The 24,855-nt window shown below is 33.6% G+C and overlaps 1 protein-coding gene across 6 annotated transcripts in view; it reads right to left on the reverse strand.

Annotated features, from left to right (window-relative positions):
- tsl (torso-like) overlaps positions 1-24,855 on the reverse strand; it is a 144,199-nt gene that overhangs the window by 21,472 nt on the left and 97,872 nt on the right. For all 6 annotated transcript variants that reach the window (XM_068372413.1, XM_068372411.1, XM_068372409.1 and 3 more), the window contains one exon: positions 8,873-9,098. In XM_068372413.1, the coding sequence (XP_068228514.1) occupies positions 8,873-9,085 (213 nt within the window). In that variant the 5' untranslated portion in view covers positions 9,086-9,098. The remainder of the gene's footprint in view (positions 1-8,872; positions 9,099-24,855) is intronic.

The raw sequence follows: 24,855 nt of genomic DNA on the forward strand, positions 1-24,855 counted from the left end.
CAATATTATAGCTCTAATCCCATTTTCCGACGCATCCACTTGGATAAGGAACTTCTTGTTGAAATCCGGTGCTTGCAGTATTGGTTTCGACCTTAATATGACTTCCCTTTCCCTCTTCCTTCTTCCTGGTATTTCGATAATGTAGATCAGGTCATTGATCTTCTCCAAAATCTGGAATGGTTCTTGGAACTTGTTGGTGAGAGGCAATGTCCTTATCGGTAAGTAAACCAACACCTGTTGTCCTACCGCAAACTGTTTGTTCTTACTTTTCATACGAAACCTTTTCTTCAACTTTCCTTGAATTGTTTTCATGTTTTCAAGGGAAAACTTTCTTATCTCGCCGATCCTTTTCCTGAAATTCTTGATATATTCTCTATTCGTTTCCTCTTGATCTTTCCATTTTTTGCTAACATTTTAATCAGTCCCACAATGTTAATCATTAGCCTACCTTTCTGAAGGGTTCTCAAACTTCAATTTGGTGTATGGGAGCTTTCTTTATGTATTCTTTAGGCTTTCCAGCCTTCGGAAAAATGCGAAATGCGTGGCAAAACTGGTTCACATCCTTATTCATGCAAGGCTAGAAAATGTGCTTCATTATCTTCTCTGTCATCTTTCTTATTCCCATGTGTCCCATCTCATGCGCTACGGCAATTACCTGTCTTCTCAGCGGTGCGGGAATCTGACAGTTATATGCCCCATTCGGCATTCCCATAGACATCGGTGGGTCTATGCTTCCTCATAATCAATCCTTCCTTGATGTAATAACATTTGGGAGATTGCTGCCCCTCTGCCTTATCCATCACACGGTACAATAATTCTGTTAACATCGCATCCTTCCTTCGCAATCCTATCAGTTTTTTCCGACTCATATGTCCTACTTCTAACGCTGAGTTTTCTATTTCTTCCCAATCCTTTGTCTCCTTGTCTTCCTGTTCATTTGTCTGTCGTTTCTCTTCTCTAGGGCTCTCTCGGGAGCTCTCCTCTTGCATAACTATCATGGGAAATCTCTTCTTCCATAAATAAATCCTCCAAGTTTATTGTTCCTTCGGTTTCTCTGTCTTTTTCTGCGGTCACTTTCTTCATAATACTCCTTGTCATCACACAACTAGGAAACAGATACGGGTAGTCTTTCTTGAGTTCAGTTGTAGGATTATACTTCAGTGGTTTCTCCTTTACAATGGGACAAGGCACAAACGGCGCTCCAAAAACCTCATTTCCCATTAGGACTTTCACTCCTTTCGACAGCCTATGAATCCTTTACCGCAAAATCAAAATCACCTGTCACCAAATCGTATAACAGTTTCAAATGACAAATATGAGTAATCTCCTCACCTCTTATTCCCTTCAAAATGACCGAATCTCCTGTGAGAGACTTTTCACCAACGGTTGTACATCTCGTGTCCCCCCACTATGATTAGATCCTGTGTCGCCCAATATCTTGATCGGGATCTGCTCACTTCCATCCAGAGCGGCTAACATTCCTTCATAAATATATGGTTTAAAGGCATCCACGCTGTTTGGGGTTGTCCTGTTTGTCGTATAAACGTTAGGTGTTTTATTTTCCTCATTGACCTTTCCCATTTGATTCTTCATCATTGTATTCTGTGGAGTTGAATTATTCTTAACCACTTGGGCAACTGCTATCGGTTAGTTTGACCAACATTCCTTACTGATATGGCCTTTTTTGCCACACTTATACATACATACATATATCAAGGCACTTCCCCCAATTTTGGGGGGTAGCCGACATCAACAAATGAAACAATACAAAAAGGGGACCATATTAATCTTCTGCATGTCTTTCACAACACCTGAAAGAGGACGGTTCAACGATTATTGTTGTGGTACTGTCACATTCTGCATTGGAATAGTAGCAGTGGTACTTCTGCTGTAACTACTAAACTTGTTCCTAAAGTTATAACTGAACTGGTTTACATGGTTCTGAGAATACTTCACACTTGGTCGGAATTATGGTTGAAACTTCATACCCGAGAAGGGGTTTACGACTGATAATATTATACTCTTCACTCGGCGAAGCGGCTCTATCAAGTTTCTTCACTTCTCTCTCTCTCAAGTATGTTCGAATATATTCAGGAATTCCTCGTAAATATTGTTCCAGCACTATCAGTTCTTCTATATCAGCCGTCTCTCTAACTTTGGCAGCCTCTAACCATCTCGTAAAACATTCGTACCTGATAAATGTAGTCCAGGAAAGTCATTGTCTTGTCCTTCCTCAAATTTCAGAATCTTTCATTGTAGTATTCAGGGGTCATCTCATGCACTTGCAGCATGCTCCTCTAAACCTCTTGATACTTCTTGACTAGACATTTGATTCGGTCTTTAATCATTCCACCAGTTGCATGACTACCACATGCCATTGAAATAGCGAGCCACTAAGCTTTAGTTACATTAGCTTCCTACAATTCCTGAACAATTGGGCTTTCAAAAACCTCCTGTACATTAAACTGCGCTATCTCGTACCTTACAAAAATTTATACCTCTCCAAAAAATGAATCCTAACAATACACAGAATCCTATCAATACTAAACTAGTCAAACCTTTATTCAAAACAGGGCCCTGCTATCACCAATATTTAAAACAAAATTGCTGGATTCCAGGGTCTGGGCACCAAATAATATATATTATTACTACAAGCGAATTACGTAAATTCCCGAGCTCCAAAGCTCACCTGCTTTATATTACATAATCTGATACCCAAGAGAAATACCTCCGAGCTCTGAGTATAATACGCAACACCCAGATAATGATATATAGGAACATTGAATAGCTAAAAGGTCTCTTTCCTTTACACACAAAACAAAACTGTGTGATTACTTTACTTTTAACGGGAATTATTTTTAAATCAACTCATATTTTGGTTCTTAGTCAGGGGATACAAGCAAAGCTCTGAAATAATTATTGGTGATTGAAGTAATACTTTTTACAAAAATAAATTTGTATAAAAAAAGTAACAAATTAAGAAAATTAACACCAAAAATAAATCACTCAAAATGTTAAATCTGAACTAGACCTCTGACTACCACAAAAAATGATACTTAGAAAAAATCACTTGTTTCACTAGAAAGATAATTTATGAAAATATTTAATTGTGCAGTTAATGAAAAAAGTTGACACTAACACTATAGGAAAGGAATTAGATTTACACTTACATATACTTAACTGCTACTCTTATGTCCATGGGGTCACACAAGGTTACCGAACCATTAAACAAAATAGATACACTTCACTTTTTAACCTAATTACACAGGGCCAGTCACAAAAAAAAAAAAAAGAATAATTTTCATAATATAACGGTACTCACATATATGTACGGCACTTCTTATAACTTAAACCACAGAAATTCTCATGTTTAAAAAAAGACTTTTCACATATGAGAGAAAACACTATGCACGTTTGAGAGGAAACACTATGCATGTTGGAGAGAAAACACTATGCACGTTGAAGAGGAGATACTTAGTAACTGAATAGATGCTGGAAAGGACTGTCGGACAATGACTCTTCTGAGGGTTAGGCTGGATCTCTTCTGCTTCCTATGCATTGCTAGCCTCTATATATATCAACTTAATTCATTCCAGAATCTTCCAATTTGGCCGTCTGTAAGGCTGGGGACATGGTCTAGTGGCGTCAAGGTTGCCAACTTGTCATAATGGAAGTAGGGTATTATCGTCGCTTGCGAGGCAACTCTCTCAGCTAACTCCGCCCACCTACTCTCACAACATTAAAAAAGAAAAATAATAATCCTTAGAAAGAACCTTCATGCCTCTTCCAACCATGTGGAAACATGATGCAATCCCTAGTATGTGTGTCATATAGCATACCTTTTAACAAGTTTACATAAGATGTCGTAACAAAACTATGTGAAATAAAAATTTAATTCTTTAAAATAACGTTCATTTACATATACAGAACTGAATAAAAATACAACTAAGGGAATGATGAAAGTCTCAAGTAATTTACATACATTACTTAATCCTTTGTGAGTGGAATTCATCTTACGAGCTGGCTATACATCTCTTAAATACACAAATAAAAAGGTGGATAACTGATGACAAACCAAATTCCTTAATATCGCAAGAGGGTCTGCCCCTCTCTTTTATTCTTCTCTTGTACTTCTCTTTCTCCCTGTTTCCCTAATCTTTCCCATCCCGACTACCTGCCTTTGAGTTATAAAATGGATTGTATCCAGGAGTACTCTTCCTTTCCCCATATTCCCCACTTTTCAATTCTTATCCTTATTATTATTACACAAATAAAATATGTGAATAAAATATTCTACTCTCATGAGGACCTGATTTGTAAGAATATATCTATATATATATACGTACACACACACACAAACATATATATATATATATATATATATATATATATATATATATATATATATATATATATACATATATATATATATATATATTTATATATATTATATATATATATATATATATATATATATATATATATATATATATATATATATATATATATCTGCATTTAAAACGTTAACAATTAGTTTATAAATTTATACATATTGTTATGCCATGAAAGAAGTGAGAACAGATTTGTATGCTGGAAGGTAAATGAAGCAAGATTGCCATTTGTAACAGTAAGCTGGGCAAAGTCTGGCTGTTCAACATAGCAACCGGGTTGAGCGTCGGTGACCCCGCCAGATGAGAGAGACTGTAAATAGGATACAAAGCAATCGGATCTCTGAAAGTTCTGTTTTGTATCATACCGAATGAAGGGGAAATGTGCTTTGATCGTGTTGGTCTCTTGGCACGAATTTTAGCGTCTAAGAAAATATAAGAAATATTTTGAAACTGATATTTTTAAAAAACCAACTTTAGAGATTCCTAACGGCATTTAAATTTTGGTTTCTTGCAAGTAATACTACGACAAATACTATTTTTCTTGTGGTATATAGAAAGATTCGTATGTTCAATTAATATTGAACCTTACTGAGACTATGAAGTGTGATATTTATATACAACCCGAACGTCAAATCGATTTTTATTCTGAAAAGCTTTCTAAATATGACATCATTAATTCTACCGATGTACTCTACATGTCAACTAATTATAATCATTTTCAGAGCAACAATGCTGGAATATTTTTCTATATCCGATACATAATACATGAGACCTGGATAAATGAAGGCTACCCTGACTATATATAATACCAAAGTATTAAAGTAACTGCATAAAAATGTTTGAAATTTTATCATCTTTTACCCTATGAACTCCATGTAGGCCTATCATTAAGAATATAGTTGTTGAATTTTAGAATTTATAATCTAGGATATTAGCGATTACATTTTCTTACTTCTCTTGTTAAGAATCAAACTGTGACATTCGAAGAAAAATCATATTTAGCAAAAAAAAAAAAAAAAAAAATCATAATGCTTCTATATGACCAAAAAAAGAAAAAAAAAAAGAGCTATGTTAATTGTGATATGCTTTAAAGTAATTTTGAGGGGTTGGACTTTTTTTTAGTAAAATACTATTTACTTAATACAAATATTTGGCAACTAAGTTTATATAATTAATTCTCATGGTATGAAAAAGGCTTCTGTTTCCCTATATCTTGTCTTAAACTAGTACTATAGATTAGTTAATCTCTCTCTCTCTCTCTCTCTCTCTCTCTCTCTCTCTCTCTCTCTCTCTCTCTCTCTCTCTCTCTCTCTCTCTCTTATCATAACACATACAGTAATTATGATGTACATGAATTGATGTGATTTGGAACTGGAAGGACCAAATCCTTCGAAAGATTTATATCCTTCTGCTTTGCCTCCGTTCCCGATCACTTTCTTCCTTCTTGCTGTCCAACCTCCTTTAAGTTTTTCTTCTCAGTGTAACGGATGGATTTTTCCTCAATTGCACCTGGGCTCTATATGGCCTTACAGGCCCTAACGCTGAGCTATTTAGCACAAAATCATAAATCCAAGATTGTATGAAAGATTATATTGAAGATTTCTATATGATCTTATTTCATAAGAAAACTATATTGTGTCCTGAAAATTCAGACAAAGGTGAGTTCTAAAAAAAAAAAAAAAAAAAAAAAAAAAAAAAAAAAAAAAAAAAGAGAGAGAGAGAGATGGACAGAGGGAAGGTGAGTTATAACAGTGGATTTTTAAGTGCTAAACAATTATAAAAGTTCACGAGAAAGGGGCTTAGGCCTACTGTATCGTAAGCATAAAACTACACAGTATTACAGCGATACTCAAAAAAGACAGCGAGGTTGAACTTTTCTTGTGTGGGCTGTTCTCAGAACAAGAGCCCGTGCTGGCATTTAGCCAATATAATCGCCTAAACTAACAGATTAATTATCCTTAGAATAAGAGGTGCGTTACTGGAAAGAAAAGGCTTTTGATTGAACTCTGTCGTGTGAATACAGGAGAATATTCCCTTCTGGAATGATAGATTTTAGTATATGCATTGACAACGTGTTCAATGGAGCGATTCACTACTCCTAAACAGTTACTAAAGGTTCTTACCATCAAGATTAATCATGCTTTTCACAATATTTTCCCCAAATGTATGATATTTCATTTAAGACGAGGTCGGTCTCGCTAATATTCGAGATTGGTGAACTTGCCTATATTTTATATTTCGGGTATAGCTCAATGAAAAAAAAGAAAAAAGAAAAAATCATGACTAGCAGGTGCAACTCGGGACGGATATTGTTTATGAGATCGGTATTGTCCCTTTTTCATGTCGCTCACTATCACGCAGTCCACTGCAATGTTACTACATTTAACAGCATATTTAAGAAGGCTACATGATAGCTGTGTCTTTTCAATTGTAGATATTACCATAAAATTTGGTAGGAACAGAGAACCTATGTTTCACATCAATCCCCAAAATTTTCATTTGGATATGTGAAATATTCTAGGAATAAATTACTCCACAACCAAAACTAACCATTCAACCCATACCAAAATAAACGTTTGCTGTGGCTTTTCTATGGCAGATATCAATATTGAAATTGTCATGGACAAACTGAATATCCATCGAATAAATCTCTGAAAATTTCATTTCGATATGTAAAGTATTCTTCGATTAATTCATGGCGCCGCCGAAAATGGGCCTCCCGCAGTTATCGAAAAATGTCTACTGTGACTTTTCTATGGCAAGTATCAATAAGAAAATTGGTATGAATGTGGTTCATATTACATTCATTAAACCCAGTGAAAATCATCTGGATATTTGTAAAACTTTAGGAGTAGGTTGTGGCTCCTCACTGATTTTTTTTAGTTAAAAGTCATCACTTACGAACAAAAGTTACAGCTAGGGCATTCCTATAGCAGGTATGAACATGAAAATTGGCAGAAACAAAGCTTATAATCCCTTGAAATTTTATTTGAATATACTTATTTGGTATAGGATTACTGACACCGCCGCCGAAAATATCAGCTGCTCCCCCAACCCAGCTCCGAAATCTAGGGTTTGGGAATGACTTGGCTATGATGGGTTGGGAGAGATATCTTCAAAAAAATCTGGCATTTCATATAAGGTCACTCTCTTCGTTCGCGACAACAAAAACATATGTTACAAGTGAAGAAAATGTCTAATGATGCCCTCAGCTGAAATCAGAAAAGAGGAAGGCAGAAACTTTAAACCAAGGAATTCTATAAGGCCTTCAAAAAGAAGGCAACCGTGTTTTCCCTATACAACTGGGGAAAAAACCACTTTAATAGAAGAAGAATTGTAGTTGAAGTGGGAAAGTTAATCAATAAAAATACATAACTTCGACATCTTCCACGTTCAGTTGATTTCCCATAGCCTGAAGATTTAGGATTAGTAACATCAAGTTTGCTATCTGGGCAAAAAAAAAAAAAAAAAAAATTCATCTATCCTCGTCTATGACTGTTATGTATATTATGTTTCAGTCATTAATCGTTATAGTTTATTTGAATTGAAGGAAGATTTTACCCTTTTCAGAGAAAATGAACAAGTTTGGATAAATCTCATTAAATCGTTTCAAATGAGAAGGATCTCCAACGCCTTCTCGGTTTAATCATTTTCTTACAGCCCAGTTTTATTCATTTCAGAGAGAAACTCATCTATTTACAATCTATTAATTTTTCCAACTGAACAGATGGCGGCTACTATTGCCCATTCATATAACGTCCTTTATATAAAATCATTTTATTTTTTCTTATTTCCTGGGATTGATGCCTAGCTAATAATAATAATAATAATAATAATAATAATAATAATAATAATAATAATAATAATAATAATAATAATAATAATCAAGAAATTGACTTCAGATAGTCAAACAGTTAAAATGAATGAAATAATCACGAAAATGAGAACTTTTCACGAAACAAGCAGCAAACTGAACCTGAAAAATAGATCACTTATTTGACATAGAAAACAGATTTTCCGTCAAGTGCGAAACGCCAGTCATTTGCCTGTAAGAAAATAAATATAATTATTGAAGAAGAGAGGAATGCATTGTCCTAATTTAACTGTATAAAGTTTAAGATGTATTAAATTTAAGAATTGCGATTTTATATTCATCACAATTAATTCACGATACAAAAAAAAATATAGTTTTGTTGTTTCCTTATTTTAAAATAGGTGAAAGATTTCTTCTTAGTAAACAAACTAGAATCTAATTCTATCTCTAATGTCATGGGATTAGCCTCATCTCTCTCTCTCTCTCTCTCTCTCTCTCTCTCTCTCTCTCTCTCTCTCTCCGTTTAACCGAAATGAAGATTTTGAACAAAACCATTATATATATATATATATATATATATATATATATATATATATATATATATATATATATATATATATATATATATATATATATATATATATATAAGAGCATATCACTCATTTACCTTAATAGACAAAGTCAAGAAGCCGTATCTGGGTAGGAGATTGAGAGATCGCCCGACATGGAGGTTGTCATCTGAGGAGGGAGCGGTCAGTTCCCCCTCGTCGTCAGCGCCTACTTCCCTGACTTGAGCCTTTTTGCCCTCCACGCACAAGACGCACACAGCCAGAACCAGCGCCGTCCACGACATGGCTGTCCCACCTGCGTCAGAGGCCATGACGCTGTCACACCTGTTAGAAATAATAATAATAATAATAATAATAATAATAATAATAATAATAATAATAATAATAATAATAATAATTTAGAGGATTCCGTATATTTGGCAAAAAAATACTGTTTGTGAGTTTCAATCTTCGACAACGTAATCCTATAATGCAACATCATATCAGTCATGTTATCGCAATTATTTCCGTAAAAATCCCTGAATTAATCTTTCTTATAAAAGTAAATCTCTGCAATTAAATTTACAAAGTAACGAGAGAGAGAGAGAGAGAGAGAGAGAGAGAGAGAGAGAGAGAGAGAGAGAGAGAGAGAGAGAGAGAGAGTATTTTCTGTTGATAACTTCAAAACGCTTTCGTCAAATTTCGTCCTGCCTTGTCTTTTGTGGTGGCCCATTGGAAACGTCCCTGTCTGGTGACCTGCCAGACTGGGGTTCGTGTCCCGATCAAACGTGATAGCTTCTTGTAGTGTCTGCAACTTCGCCATCCTTGTGAGCTCTGAGGAGCCTATAGATCTACCTGCTGAGTAATCTCCAGCCAATGCCTGGTCTTCCTCGGTCATAATTTGGGTATAGAGGGCGGTTGGGTGCTGATCATATGTATATATAATCAGTTTCTAGCTAATGTCCAGCTGGCTGGGGCATTGTCACTGTCCCTTTCCTCAGCTATTCATGAGTGGCCTTTAAACCTTAAATATTGAAACCAAGTGGTTATTTCGCCCCGACCGTTGTTGTGGCTTAATTGGTAACCTCTTTGCTTGGTGATTGCCAGGCTACAATTCGAGTCCTGCTCAAGCTTGTTAGTTCCTTTTGTTGCTGCACCCACACCATCCTTGCAAGCTGAGGATGGGAGGTTTGGTGGATCCTGAAGGTCTATCTGCTGAGTCTTTAGCAGCCATTGCCTGACCTTTCTCTGGTCCTAGTTTAAGTGTAGAGGGGGCTTGAGAGCTGATTATGTGTAATATGGTCAGTCTCTAGGGCATTAGCCTGCTTGATAAGGCAATGTCACTGTCCCATGCCTCTGCCATTCAGGAGTGGTCTTTAAACCTTTTATAGCTGTACCATATTTTGATTATTTTGTAATAGAAGAGCTTTGAAAAAGTTGCTAAAGCGAATTGTTTCTATTTAACCTCCGTTCGCTCTTCATTTTTGCCATCTTGCTGTCCAAACTTTTCTCCTTGTTTTTGTTAATAATGTAACTTGGGTTTTCTCCCAGTTACACTTGGGCTTTGAATGGCTTCACAGGGCCAGGTGCCGGGTTATATAGCCCAAAAACATAAATTCAATTGAATTGAATTGTTATCCATAAGGACGTTCTTAAACACCCCAAATACACATTTGCCTATCGCTTTGTCTGAGTGATGTTTACAGACAACATTTAAAAAGCATGAGACGATCTTTGTCCACTTTCATTCAGAAAATCAGAAATTCAGGAAACGACGCTGGACACTCACCACAGGAATGAGAGAAGCATTTAGTTATTGTCAGTGATGCTGCAAACAATTTTGGCTTGCAGTTCTCCTTTTACTATTTGTAACTACGTTTATTGTGCTAATAATAATTTTTTTTATATAGAATTTACCTTTTTTTAAATAATTATATCAACTTGAAATCAATTGCTAATGAACCTACTTACCTACAGCAATGATTTTGTAACTACAGTATGTAGGTTTCCTTCTGTAACATTGTATTTTTTTTTTCAGTTTCTATTAATCAAAACTATTATTTCTCTTCCCTTATTGATACCGTTCACTGATTTTCTTTTCAGTGCCATTCTTATATTGTATCATTTCTAATATTGTTCCTACTATAGAATAATGTATAGAATTTCATTTTATATTTGCTAGCTTAGTCAATATTACAATTTTTATTAGTAATATAATTGCTATCAGTATTGCTACCCTAGCTACGATTACCAATTCTGTTATCAATAATGATAATTATTAATCCCACCACAATACGCATTACTGTTTTCTATTCAACTACTATTATAACTATAATAATAATAATAATGATAATAATAATAATAATAATAGTTACATATTCTATAAATATTCTCCTCTGACTTCATACACCTGACAACATTGAGATTACCAAGCAATTCTTTCTTGCTCAAGGGGTTAACTACTGCGATGTAATTATTCAATGGCTACTTTCCTTTTGATAAGGGTACAAAAGACCCTTTAGCTATGGTAAGCAGCTCTTCTAAAAGAAGGACACTCCACAAACAAACCGCTGTTCTCTGGTCTTGGACAGTGCCATAGCCTTTGTCTTCCACTGTTTTGGTGTAGAGTTCTATTGTTTGAGGGTACACTCGGGTACACTATTCTATCTAATTTCTCTTCCTCTTGTTTTTTAAAGTTTTTGTAGTTTGTATCTGAAAGATTTATTTTAATGTTATTGTTTTTAAAATATCTTATTTCAATTGTTAATTACTTTTCTTGTAGTTTCCTTATATCCTTTCCTCACTGGGTTCTCTTTCCTTATTGGAGCCCTTGGGCTTACAGCATCCTACTTTTCCAACTAGGGTAGTAGCTTGGCAAATAATAATAATAATAATAATAATAATAATAATAATAATAATAATAATAATAATAATAATAATAGAAAACAGTAATGATAATAACAGTAGTTATTATCATTATTAATAACAGAATTATTCATAGTAGCTAATAATAATAATAATAATAATAATAATAATAATAATAATAATAATGATAATAATAATAATAATAATAATAATAATAATAATAATAATAATATCCTTCTTCTTCTTCTCTTACAATTATGTTTGCCATTATTATAGCTATTCGTCAACTTCAATCAAACATATCTTTAATATTCGTTTGAGGAGCAGCATACAGTATATGCAGCAACTTATCATAGCGCATGCTTGTTATTTTTATCATCCTCCTTTTACTGAATCTTAGTCTCCATTGTATACGCTGTCTTCATTAACATAAGGCTCAGGCATAAGATATTTCTACATCACAGTTCATTGGCCCTTTTCTTCTTTCTTTCACTTTATTAGTCACTTGCGTCACTTGTGAGGATGTGATAACTCCTGCGTTAAAGAAACTAAGAGATGAGAATATGAGAAGTCTCCGGAGACAGCCAAGTAGGTGGTCGGCAGAGGCCTTTAAAGATGGCGCGCTTAGTAACTCGCAAAAGAACATGAGCCTCGGTCACCTGGAATCCTTCGGACACCGACAGTCATGACACGTATCAACAACGAGGAATAAGAGGCCCTTGTTGTGGAGCTGAATTTGAGACGGTTTAAGAGGAGGAGGAGGAGGACCTCCGACCTGGTGTCAGAAAAGACCAAAGGCGGGAGGGAAGACTCGGCGAGGAAGGCAAAGGCATCTGGCTTCGTTCGCTTTAACAAGAACAGCAATGTGTTATACACACGGTTGACGGGTCGCTTGAGAGAGGGTCGTTACTCTGGTTTAATTTCTATGACCAATTTCATGTTATTTCTTTTGGCATCCAAGTTTATCACAAAAATGATATTAAATGTTAAAAAGATCGCCAGTCTTACGATTGCGAACTGAAGATTAGAATTAGTTTTTTCTGTAACTTTATTTTCAAATTAACTTTGAAAGTTATTTTAGGAAACATGCTTCTCCAGTTACGAAAAAGAAGTTTTCTTTAACTACTTCGGAAGGGTCTAGGCAAATTTGTCTAAAATATTTTTTTTTTCTAGAACAGTTTGTCTTAAACAAATTGTATAAAGTACGATTCATCTACAAAAAACTGTCTAAAATACAATTTGTCTAAAATTTATTTTGTATCAACCGTATTTATAAAAACATTATGCCTCCACAATTTCTTCCCAGTTTGGTATTTTCTGAGAAAACTCGTTAACACTGCAAAGGAATATTTTACCTACTCTTTACTATGCTACAGAGTATGGATAGTTAGTTTGCTATAATATGGAACAGAACTAGTTATTCAGAACGTTATGGAATATAAATACTTGATAAATTTGAGTATAAAAAGAGATTAGAGAATGAATAAATCCTTATTTTTGTATTTATAAATAAATTTAAATGATTAAATTCCTTATAAAAATATATATAATATCTACTGAAAGGAGTTCTTAAATACTTTTTGGTGCTAAATTACGTATATCCCAGCAAATTCGAGGATCATCCTCAGGATATTAATGTTGAACCCACTGAAGAACTTTAAGATGAAGTCTATTTAAAACGTTGGCTGTTGTAATGGTCGTTTACTATAGTTGTTGACTTGTTGAATTTTTTGCTGAAAAACGAATCATGAATTTTCCTTGTTCGAACTTTTGATCCACATAATGTTATTGCTCACAACCTTTCGCCTACTTATAAGAAGGTTTAAATGAATTTTAAATAAAATTTGACAGGTTTTTAATATAAATATGGAATTTAAAAAGTCCTTTCAGTTAATATTGTATATAATTTTGTTTGCATTAAGAAATTAATAATTCAAATGTATTTAGAATTTAAGATTTACCACTTTTTTATTAGTGTCTTCTTATACTCAAACTCATCAAGTAGCAATCAACTAGTTTATTCCAAAAATACTGAACCACTAGTTCAGTTTCATATTATTGCAAGCAAAAATTTATTCTTAGTAGCATAGTAAAGTAAGTAAACTTTCCTTTTCAATAAATATCGTATTCGAAAGAAACTAGAGAGACTATATATATATATATATATATATATATATATATATATATATATATATATATATATATATATATATATATATATATATATATATTATTACGGTTGGAGAATTGCATAAACTTCCGAGCTCCAAACTCACCTGTTTATATCACATAAGTCTGTTACACTTGAGAAATATACCCAAGTTCTGAAAATAATACGCAACTACCAGGCGGCAATATATATGAACGCTGAATGTTTATTTCTGTGAACTATTCAAAAACCAACCTTTTACTTGGGTTCTTAGTCAGGGAATTGAGAGAAATGCTGTGAAAAATATTGGTGATGATATAATACACAGTTTACAAAACTAAATATATTCTATAAAAAATTAACAATGATACAGAAGAATTAACCCCAAAATTAAATCAGTTGAAATATTAAATCTGAACAAAACCTTATACTAAGACAAGAAAATGTTACACTTCACTGTTTGACCTAAATCTCACAGGGTCAGTTACAAAAATTTGTTAGATGTCCTCACATTAACATACTACACTTGAATTAACATTCAATAAATTCCATCAGCGTTTGAACAACACTTTAAGGGATATACGTTGGGTAAAAAACTTATCCACGTTTGAGAGGTCACACACTTTAGAGGAGAGAGGGCAGGCGAACTTTGACTCTTTCAAAGGGATAGGCTGGGTATCTTCTGCTGCCTATGCATTCCTAGGTTCTATATATATATATATATATATATATATATATATATATATATATATATATATATATATTGACTTAATACTTCTAGAATTTTCTAATAAATCATTCTCGTGGCGTGGGGGCAAGGCTCTAGCGGAGTAAGGTTGCCAACGTAGTAAATTGAAAAAGGAGTACAACCTTGCTTGCAAGGCAACCCTTTCTCAGCTCACTCCACTCACCTACTTCTTGTGACAATAAAAAATAGAGTAAATCTAATTTAAGAATTTTCATGCACTTTCTAACCCCGTGGAAGCATAAAAATTACGTAATATCTCGTGTTCATAGCTCGTGTGGGTCATACAACATACCTAGACGAGTTTATATAAGACTTCGTAACAAAACTATATGAAATCGAATTGCGTAAATTTTCATGTAATGAATTGGATGAAAAATACAATTAAATGAATAAGAAAAGTCTTACGTAATTTACATACATTACTTAAACCTACGAGAGGGGAACTCACCTTATGAGCTGGCTATACACCTCTTAAATACACAAATGAAATACATGGATAAAATATTTACTCTTATACTAGACCAGATTCGTAAGGATATACTCAAATGTACAGCATGTATATATATATATATATATATATATATATATATATATATATATATATATATATATATATATATAGGCAAATAAATTTAGACAAATTGTATTTTAGACAATTTGGTTACAGATGGATCATACTTTAGACAAATTGTTTTAGACAAGCTGTTCCTGACAAATTGTTTTTGATAAATTGTATTTTAGACAAATTAATTTAGACACACTGTTCTAGACAAATTGTTTTAGATGAATTGTATTTTAGGTAAATTGTATTTTAGATAAATTGCTTTAGACAAACTCGCTGGATACCCTTCGGAATGCTATGAAGGAAATGTGACAATCCTCAAATTGAAAGCAAAGAAATCTCCTAAAGACAAAATTTCAGTGCAGTATGACAGACGTCCAAAATCAGGTTATGCAAAGTATATTTCGCAAGAGACAAAAACCAGTAAATATCAACCTCTTTGCCAAATGGCAGAAGAAAAAATTCAGAATAACTCGCAATAGTCGTTAAGGGAAAATAATGTAATGGGCAAAGTCATTTCACAAAAAAATAAATCTTCTAGAAAAAATCTCATTTGAATATCTTACTTGAGATTTTTAATTCTTATTTACTGGTCAGTCAAAACAATCCTGCCTATGATTGAATGTTTGATATCACATGAATTAAAGAAAAAATTAACATAACATAAAAACGTATCCAGCATTCTAACTTAACAAGTTATTTATGCCTGTTGATATTCTTTCGAAGGACACAGTAAGAACTGATAATCGTTCAAAATTTAAGGTGTAAAAATTTTGATTTATTTCAAGCATTATGAGTGCAAGGGAAGAACATTATCTAATTGGTATAGAAAAAATAACAAGTGTTTAGAAATCATAACCCACCTTCGCTAAATTCGATCAATTTATTCTCCCAAAAGGTTACTTCTCAAAAAAAAAAAAAAAAAAAAAAAAAAGGAAAAAAAAAATTACACTTTTATCTCTCTCAAAATCTAACAGTTGGTTTCCTGTCACGAGGCCCACTTTTGGTGAAATATTCATCGAAATCCTCACGTAAGAAATTAAAAATGAATTAAACTAAAACTAAAAAAGTCTGTGGCGTCGGATTTCCCCACAGAAACATAATAATGCATAAAGTTAAATTGATATTCATCAGACAAATGGATTAACAATAACATCAGTCGATGTCTCAATTACTTCAAACCCTTTACAACATTTAAAATGATGTACATAAATACAAGTTTAATACGAAAAATCTTTTGGCAAAGAATAACACAACTGAGAGACCTTCAGCCACATGTTAAGTATTAAGATTAGAAAATGTTCAGCAATGTTTGAGATCCCTCATAAGATAAGTTTACTCAATAGCATAAAAATCCTTTTGCCACATCACACCAAGAGGGTGTAAATATCATCAGAATGACCAGCGAATGAAGAAGAGAACTCTCCCAAGAAGTGCCATATGTAATTTCTTCATTGAATTAGAAAGCCGAGATCAAGCAATGTATTATTATTATTATTATTATTATTATTATTATCATTATTATTATTATTACTTGCTAAGCTACAACCCTAGTTGGAAAAGTAGGATGCTATAAGCCCAAGGTCCCGAACAGGGAAAATAGCCCAGTGAAGGAAGAAAAAATAAACTACAATAGAAGTAACGAACAATTGAAATACAGTGTTTTAAGAACTGGCATAGCATTAAAATAAACCTTTCATATATAAACTTTAAAAACCTCAAAAAAAAAAAAAAAAAAAAAAAAAAAACAAGAGGAAAAAAAATAAGATAAAATAGTGTGCCCGAGTGTACCCTCAAGCAAGAGGACTACTTCAAGACAGTGGAAGACCATGGTACAGAGGCTATGGCACTGCCCAAGACAAAAGAACAATGGTTTGATTTTGGAGTGTCCTTCTCCTAGAAGAGCTGCTTACCATAGCTAAAGAGTTTCTTTTACCTTTACCAAGAGGAAAGTAGCCACTATGCAATTACAGTGCAGTAATTAACCCTTTGAGCGAAGAAGAAATGTTTTGTAATCTCTGTTATTTGGTGTATGATAACAGAGGAGAATGTGGAAAGAATAGGAAATTTAATTAGATAATTTCTTCGTAATGAATATTGCCTAAGTTTGTCTCCTAATTAGCTTTAAAACAAGATTAACTTGGATAAGATTTCATTATTCATACATTTTTAGGTAAGGCGTGTTGTCATTATTGTCTCATTATCAATTGTAGGATTTCTTCGCCTATATTCCATTATAAGACCTGTTAATTAAATCTTTAATAATGCACTGCACATTATAATTCATAACAGGATAATGTAAAACTGAGGAAATTAGATCTGAAGGAATAAAAGTGTTCAAACTTATTCAGCGATATCACTTAGAAAATTGCAAGTTACTGCAAATTGCGAAAAGGGGTTGAAATTATTTCGGTGCTTTTATCAACATTAAAAGGGAAGAGATTAATCCAGCTACAACCAGATTACAAAGCTAGCCAGAATATATTCTGATAGGAATAGTTGGATGTAAGTAATAGAAAATAAATTAGATAAAAAACTGTTATAAATATGAATTCAGAGTTTATTAATCAAGCCTGTGCTTCTTCAAATCATTAAAATCTTAAAGACAGAGAAACTCTCAGAATCATTTAATTGTTAGGAGGTATTCTGACTAAAACATAAATTTCTTTGTCTTCTAAAGACTGCCTTCTCAAAAAATATGTTTTCTGGTTAAAACTGTGCCACACTTGGGAACTCTGTCATGAGGTGCGCACTTTTAAAATCCCATTTGTCAATCTTGTACGGCCAATGCGCAATCTTGCTAAATTACTTTAGCTCCTCCCTGGAATGATGATCTTATTACTTTTTGATTCATTATTCCACAAAGTTTACCATTTACTTACTATGAAATATTTTATTGCTGTTACATAATCCTTAAAGGAGAGTTTAATATCAAGCTGTGATTATTACTGATTTTACAGCAAAATCTGCTTTTTTATTTCCATCAACTCGAACAAGGGCAGGAATCCAGTATACTTCAGTAGTTACCCGACTGAATAGAATATGAATTGGCTCTTATGTGTGTAACCTTAAAGGGCTTCTATAGTACTTCTAGAATCAGAATGAATGAAAAAATTAGTAGGTAGCTTTTCATCAATTGTTTTAATCATGTTAATTGCTAATAAAAAGGGTTGCTAGCCCAGAGGTAAATAAAAGTGGTGTCCTCATCTCACTTTCCTGCTCCCCGTGAACCCCTTTTTTAATAATAACAACCACAATAAATGGTCAAGAATTTCCATTAGTTCATAATCATCAAACAACATTCAAATGATTATTTTATGTTATGCACATTTTTCATAATACTTTAAACATACTATTCTTAATGGAAAAGCACCTCGAGATAAGGTTACGTAAATGAATGAAATAATTAAAGTAGTTTGATTTCTGCTCTCCTGTACATTTCCCTGTCGAATTCCAGTATCTCTTTATGGCATCTCTACCATGATAGCCGATTGCTAAGTTAATAACAAGCAACTTCTCCTGACATGTGGTGACTCCTGAAAAAAAAAAAAAATGCCAACTGCCATATTCACACTTAAGCTGGTGAACCTTGAAAAATTCCACAATAATATTCCTTTGTGCACCTGCACAGAGGGTTCATTAACAGTGCACCACCCTGTTATATCTGTCATGTGCTCTTTCTATTCTTTCCTACGTGTCCCAACCCCCTTTCCTCACAACTCTTTCGAACTGTATACTTTTTTCACCAATGTATCATCCTTCCTTCTTCCCATATGAATAAACTATTTAAAAACACACCGGCCTACATTGAAACATATGTTAAAACTTTTACCACTCCTGTGAATCTCCTAAATTTAAAACCTTTCAATTCTTCTCTTACCACAAATACTATATAAAAAAAATTATCTCAGTAACTTCCACATTCTCTTTTTCCATTCTTTACTTCCGTTGTGAAAAGTTTATTAAAAAATCCTTGCATACATTCTAACCTCTTCTCTCACCATACTATTATACATTTAATCCCATATATTGATAGATTCTCCTGCTTTCAGTCTCTCAACATTCATACCAACATTCACTACTCTACTATATCATCATTCCTCTTTATTCCCTTTATCCAACTTCCAACTCTTGATCACATTTGCTCACAATTTTCTACTCTTGCAAACACTTCCAAACTCTTTCCCTCATCTCTGTAGTTTCTCTTCACTATACTTATTGCATACTCCGGATAGGACATCCAACATCTTCACACCTACAGTGTGTAGTATATACTGGTCCTTCGTAGATATCGCCCATCACTTCCTCCATACAGCTATTGCAAAAGCCATGAAGACATAACACACCATTTTTCCATCTCATTTCCCCCAAAAACCAATCAAACCCTCACCTCCATCATAAAGGCTTTGAACTGTTCTCCGTATTACTTCTTCAACATTTGTCCGCTACTCCTTCATATTACCTCTTAATGGATTGGACCTTAAAATTTCTGTATGCCTAAGTAAACCGGATCAACTTTTTCCTTTGCTTTCAAACTTCTCGCATAAATATTTCATAAAAGTCTTCTTGCCTGGATTAAATTTTCTCTTCAATGATTAAACCTGTCATCTGTTCCACTTTATCATCCAAATCATGTCATATACCTTATCAGTTACACTAAGCAAAGTTATTTCCTTTCACTTCTTCTATACTCTTTTATTACCTTTGCCCCAATGCAAGGGAACTATCATCCATTGCTGTCAAAATTTCCCCTTATCTAGACAGAATTCCCACACCCTTGTTATCCACTTAATCTTACTTTTACAAACAAGAATCAGAGTCTATCTGGACAACCATTGGAAACGTCCCTGCCTAGCGATCGACGAATCGGGGTTCGAGTCACGCTCAAACTCGATAGTTTCTTGTGGTGTCTGCAACCGCACCATCCTTTTCTCTCCTTATATCCCCAAATGCTTTGTGCTGATTCCATAACTATATCTAAAAATTTTATATACTCTTACTATTCAAAAATCTAGATATACTATATATATATATATATATATATATATATATATATATATATATATATATATATATATATATATATATACATCATTATTATTATCTTTATTATTTGCTAAGATACAACCCTAGTTGGAAAAGCAGGATGCTATAAGCCCCGGAGCTCCAACAGGGAAAATAGCCCAGTGGGGTAAGGAAACTAGGAAAAATAAAATCTTTTAAGAAGAGTAACCCCTTTAAAAATAAATATTTCCTATGTAAACTATAAAAACTTTCACAAAACAAGAGGGAGAGATATAAGATAGAATAGTGTGCCTGAGTGTACCCTCAAGCAAGAGAACTCTAACCTAAGACAGTGGAAGATCATGGACTAGAGAAGAATGGTTTGATTTTGGCGTGTCCTTCTCCTAGAAGGGCTGCTTACCATAGCTAAAGTCTCTTCTAGCCTTACCAAGAGAAAAGTACCCACTGAACAATTATAGTGCAGTATTTAAACAATTGGGTGAAGAGGAATGGTTTGGTAATCTTATTGTTGTTAGGTGTATGAGGACGGAGCAGAATATGTAAAGAATAGATGAGACTATTCGGTGTGTGTGTGTGTGTGTGTGTGTGTGTGTGTGTATGCAAAGGGAAAATGAACCGTACCGAGAGAGAAGGATTCCTTGTAGTACTGTCTTGCCAGTCAAAAGATCCCATAACTCTCTAACCTACTACCTACAATGTATATATATATATATATATATATATATATATATATATATATATATATATATGTGTGTGTGTGTGTGTGTGTGTGTATGTGTGTGTTTGTTTATGTGCATATCATAATAATGAAGGACAATAATACAATTATATCAATACTGTATACTTTGATGATATATAACTATGAATATCTATAATGCATATATATACTTTATACACACACATACACACACACTTATATATATGCATATATATATGTATATATATATATATATATATATATATATATATATATATATATATATATATATATATATATGAGTGCATGTACTTTTCAGTAAACATTTTTTCTCTACATGTGAATATCTCTTTATGTACAGTAGGTGGAGAACCTCTTATTTCAACTAGTTTACTGCCATAACATTCGACCTTTTGGAGGAGCTAACAGGATATAATCATCTCATCAGGCAAGATTGTGCTGAATAGAAATGATCTAAGCATTAATTCTTATATATGATAATTTTTATGTTCTTCGCCAATATTAAAAACAAAATTCCAACAGTATTTTAGTTACTCATAATTGACACGTTGTAGTTTAGAGAGAGCGAATTGCAATACTAGGAATATCCTTATTTTTCAATTCAAACCTCATAGCTTTAATCTTTATCTTTTTTTCAAGAACAAAGCTGCCTTATAAAACAGGTCTTACACGAGTTTGTTTATTAGTAAAAATTAAGCTAGTTATATTATTAGTCGTAATCAAGAGGCACTTAAACTATTGCTCCATCATATTTAAAAAAGTCATCATTGCCTTCAACATTTAATAAAAAAGATCTATAATCACCGGTTTACTAAAGTTCGAGCTTAAAGAAAAAGTTAATATATGTAGGCGCACAATTATCGTTGTCAAGTAATTTTTCAACCATGTGTTGGGGCAATATAAAACGAAGAAGACCAGAGACATCTATGGGTACATTACACATACTTATCGGCGACCTATATCATAACAATCTCCTGTAAGGGTTAATATGACTCAAAAACCCAGAGCACGATGAAGGGACACCATGAAGTCGACAAGTCATCTTCAAGTAGGAATGGATGGACAAATTGTGTAGTGAGCAAATCTGATGAAAGAAGGGAAAAAATAGGCAACATTCCAGAAATGACGCAATACCAACGCAGGGGAGGAGGTCACGTAAAACAGAGCATCTGCCCCACATACGATAAACTAGCAAAAGCTTTTGCAATGCACTTGAATGCGCGATAACGGAGAACACCTTTCACTCTTGTTCAGTCTCCAGCACTTGCTCGATTGCAGGGAACCAGTTGCACTGACCACTGGTTACCTGTTTAAATAGAGGTTATGCTTCCAACTGAGCTTTAAGCTCCACCTTTGCTGGAATGACAAAAGAAGAAGTAAGGCAACAACGGACTTGTCTTGCGAGGACAGATTGACAGATTGCTCATATGATTATGGACTTTTCTGCAACTGCTTTTGATTTCTACGTTACTGCTGGAAACAAATTGATGCTAAGATTATTAACCTTCATTTCTTTCCTACATAGTGCTGACAGTTCTTGATCTACTTACGTTTATATATCGTAACAAAGAATTAAATTATGAATGCAGATATTCATATAATGTAAATTACATCACAAATATTTCATCTTCTCTCGCAATCAAGAGAAAAGCGAGTAAAGGTGAATGAAATCAGGGCGATATTATTCTGTTTATTACTTCACGTTAGGGATAGTTACCAGATTCCTACCGCTACTGATGAATGAAATGTGTTCAAAGGGTAGTAGGCCTACTGTTGATGCATGGTACTCTTTACCATCTCACATTTGTCATGATGGTCCAAAAACAATTCCCCTTGAAATATTGGTTTTAATTAGACGGCAGACTCGCGTTTGCATAGCGAACCATCTCAAGCCTTTGGGAAAACAGAGGAAAATGTTTTATTGAAGGCCTACTTTACTCCACATTATGTGAACTACGAAAAAGCATTTTCCTCTGTTGCATCACATATCTCCAAACAGTAACAGAGTGAGAGGGTAAACAAAAATAATACTGTAACTGACAAATCATAGAATCAAAGATATTTCAGAACTTGAGGAATTAACTTTCTAAACATAATACAAACTGGTAAACGACGAGAATCAATTTGGGTGTGGTGGATGCTGTTATCGCCTAAAGGGTGTTAACTTCATAGAAGACAAAAGGTTCTATATATTGCATGCAGTCATGCGTGCATTCCAATGGTAGGCTAGTATACTGTAGGTGAGAATCAATGTAAATTAAATCAGAATTGTTCTTGCACCAGCAATGCCTTCATTTATCTCATAAATTATAAATGGAAAGATTTCTGTGAAATGGTACCCAAATGCTGTTATTATTATTATTATTATTATTATTATTATTATTATTATTATTATTATTATTATTATTATTATTATTATTATCTAAACTACAAACCTAGTTTGAAAAGCAGTATGCTATTAAGTCAAAGAACTACAATAGGGAAGATAAACCAGTGTAGAAATAAGGAAACATAGAATATTGTGCCTGTGTAGCCTCAAAGTAAGAGAACTCCAATTAAGACAATGGAAGACCATGGTGTAAAGAGTCTATGACACTTCCCAAAAATAGAGGACAATGGTTTGCTTTTACAGTGTTCTTCTCCTAGAAGAGTACAGTGCAGTAGTTAACCCCTGGAGTGAAGAAGAATTTTGCGGTCATCTTAATGTTGTCAGGCATATGAGGAAAGATGAGAATGGACAAAGAATAGGCCAGACTATTCGATGTAAGTGCTGGAAAATGAAAAAAAAAATGAGCCGTAACCAGAGAGAGGTTCTAACGTAGTACTCTCTCAGATAAATAGCCTCTTTCAAATTAACCTTTAGTAGCCGTAAAATCCAATAACATTCAAAGCTATTTATGAATAATATTACATACTAACAACATCGTAATCACATTCAATAAAATATAAATGGATTTTTATGAAAGGCTGTAAACTAACCTGAACCATTAGAGTTCTGTATGCGTAATAAGCACTAGATGCTGCATTAATACGTGCGGGCACACAACAGTCATGAATCACACACCAGTCTATTCCCTTCTCTTCAGTGACAATGAACAGATCTTGAGGAGTCATGCTCAGTAATAAATAGAAAACAGTCAGGAAACCATTCACTGAATACGTGTAATGACATAGCGAACATTTTGATTAACAACAAGTAAATGGAAAATCCTTTTCTATGAAATCCATAAAAAAAAACATATTCCCCAAAATATATGACTATATTTGGCGTTACATTTTATGACAATCAAAAGCGAGCATGGTTTGCTTATTGTTGTAATTTTAATGTGCATATTAAACTTGTCGAACTGGAATAGAGTGTATTCCGGCATGGCTGAAAATTCTTGAGGCAAACTTAAAGATGCTTCTTTAAGGAAGTTAATAATAGCCGAGAATGTTCCATGTAAGAATTGTCTTAAAAAAGACAGGAAACCAAGGATAATATAAGAAAGATTATACTGGTTGTATGGCATGGAGATTAATAGGCAACCTTTCATTTCCATTTAGTACACATGAATGCTAACTGTTTCCTATTTCTCCTGACCTTACTTAAACTGGATCCTTTTTGTCTCTTTATAAGGTCCTTAGGCCTACCTCCAGCCCTCATCTTGCCTGGAACAATGACATTGTGTGTTTTTATCAGAAGACGTGTGGCTGTTTAAATAAGAGAAATTCTTGTATAACACCAAACTGAGCTTTCCTTTTTAACCTTCTTAATTTGTTTAATGATAATTATTTCACATTATCGTTGTATACATAAATTTTGCTCTAAAACTCTTAAACGATTCTCTTGGATAATACAAACGTTCCAAAATGGATGAATGGATTTTGAAAACTATAAGTGAGCCTCGAAGGTGAAAGGTTAAGTTAACAGTCAAGATCTCATTAGTAAACTAAAGACCGAGAGAGAGAGAGAGAGAGAGAGAGAGAGAGAGAGAGAGAGAGAGAGAGAGAGAGATGGATTATTGGAAAAAATTTGGTTTATGTTGTTTATTT

This window comes from Palaemon carinicauda, chromosome 4, assembly GCF_036898095.1.
Source record: "Palaemon carinicauda isolate YSFRI2023 chromosome 4, ASM3689809v2, whole genome shotgun sequence".
Lineage (NCBI taxonomy): Eukaryota > Metazoa > Arthropoda > Malacostraca > Decapoda > Palaemonidae > Palaemon > Palaemon carinicauda.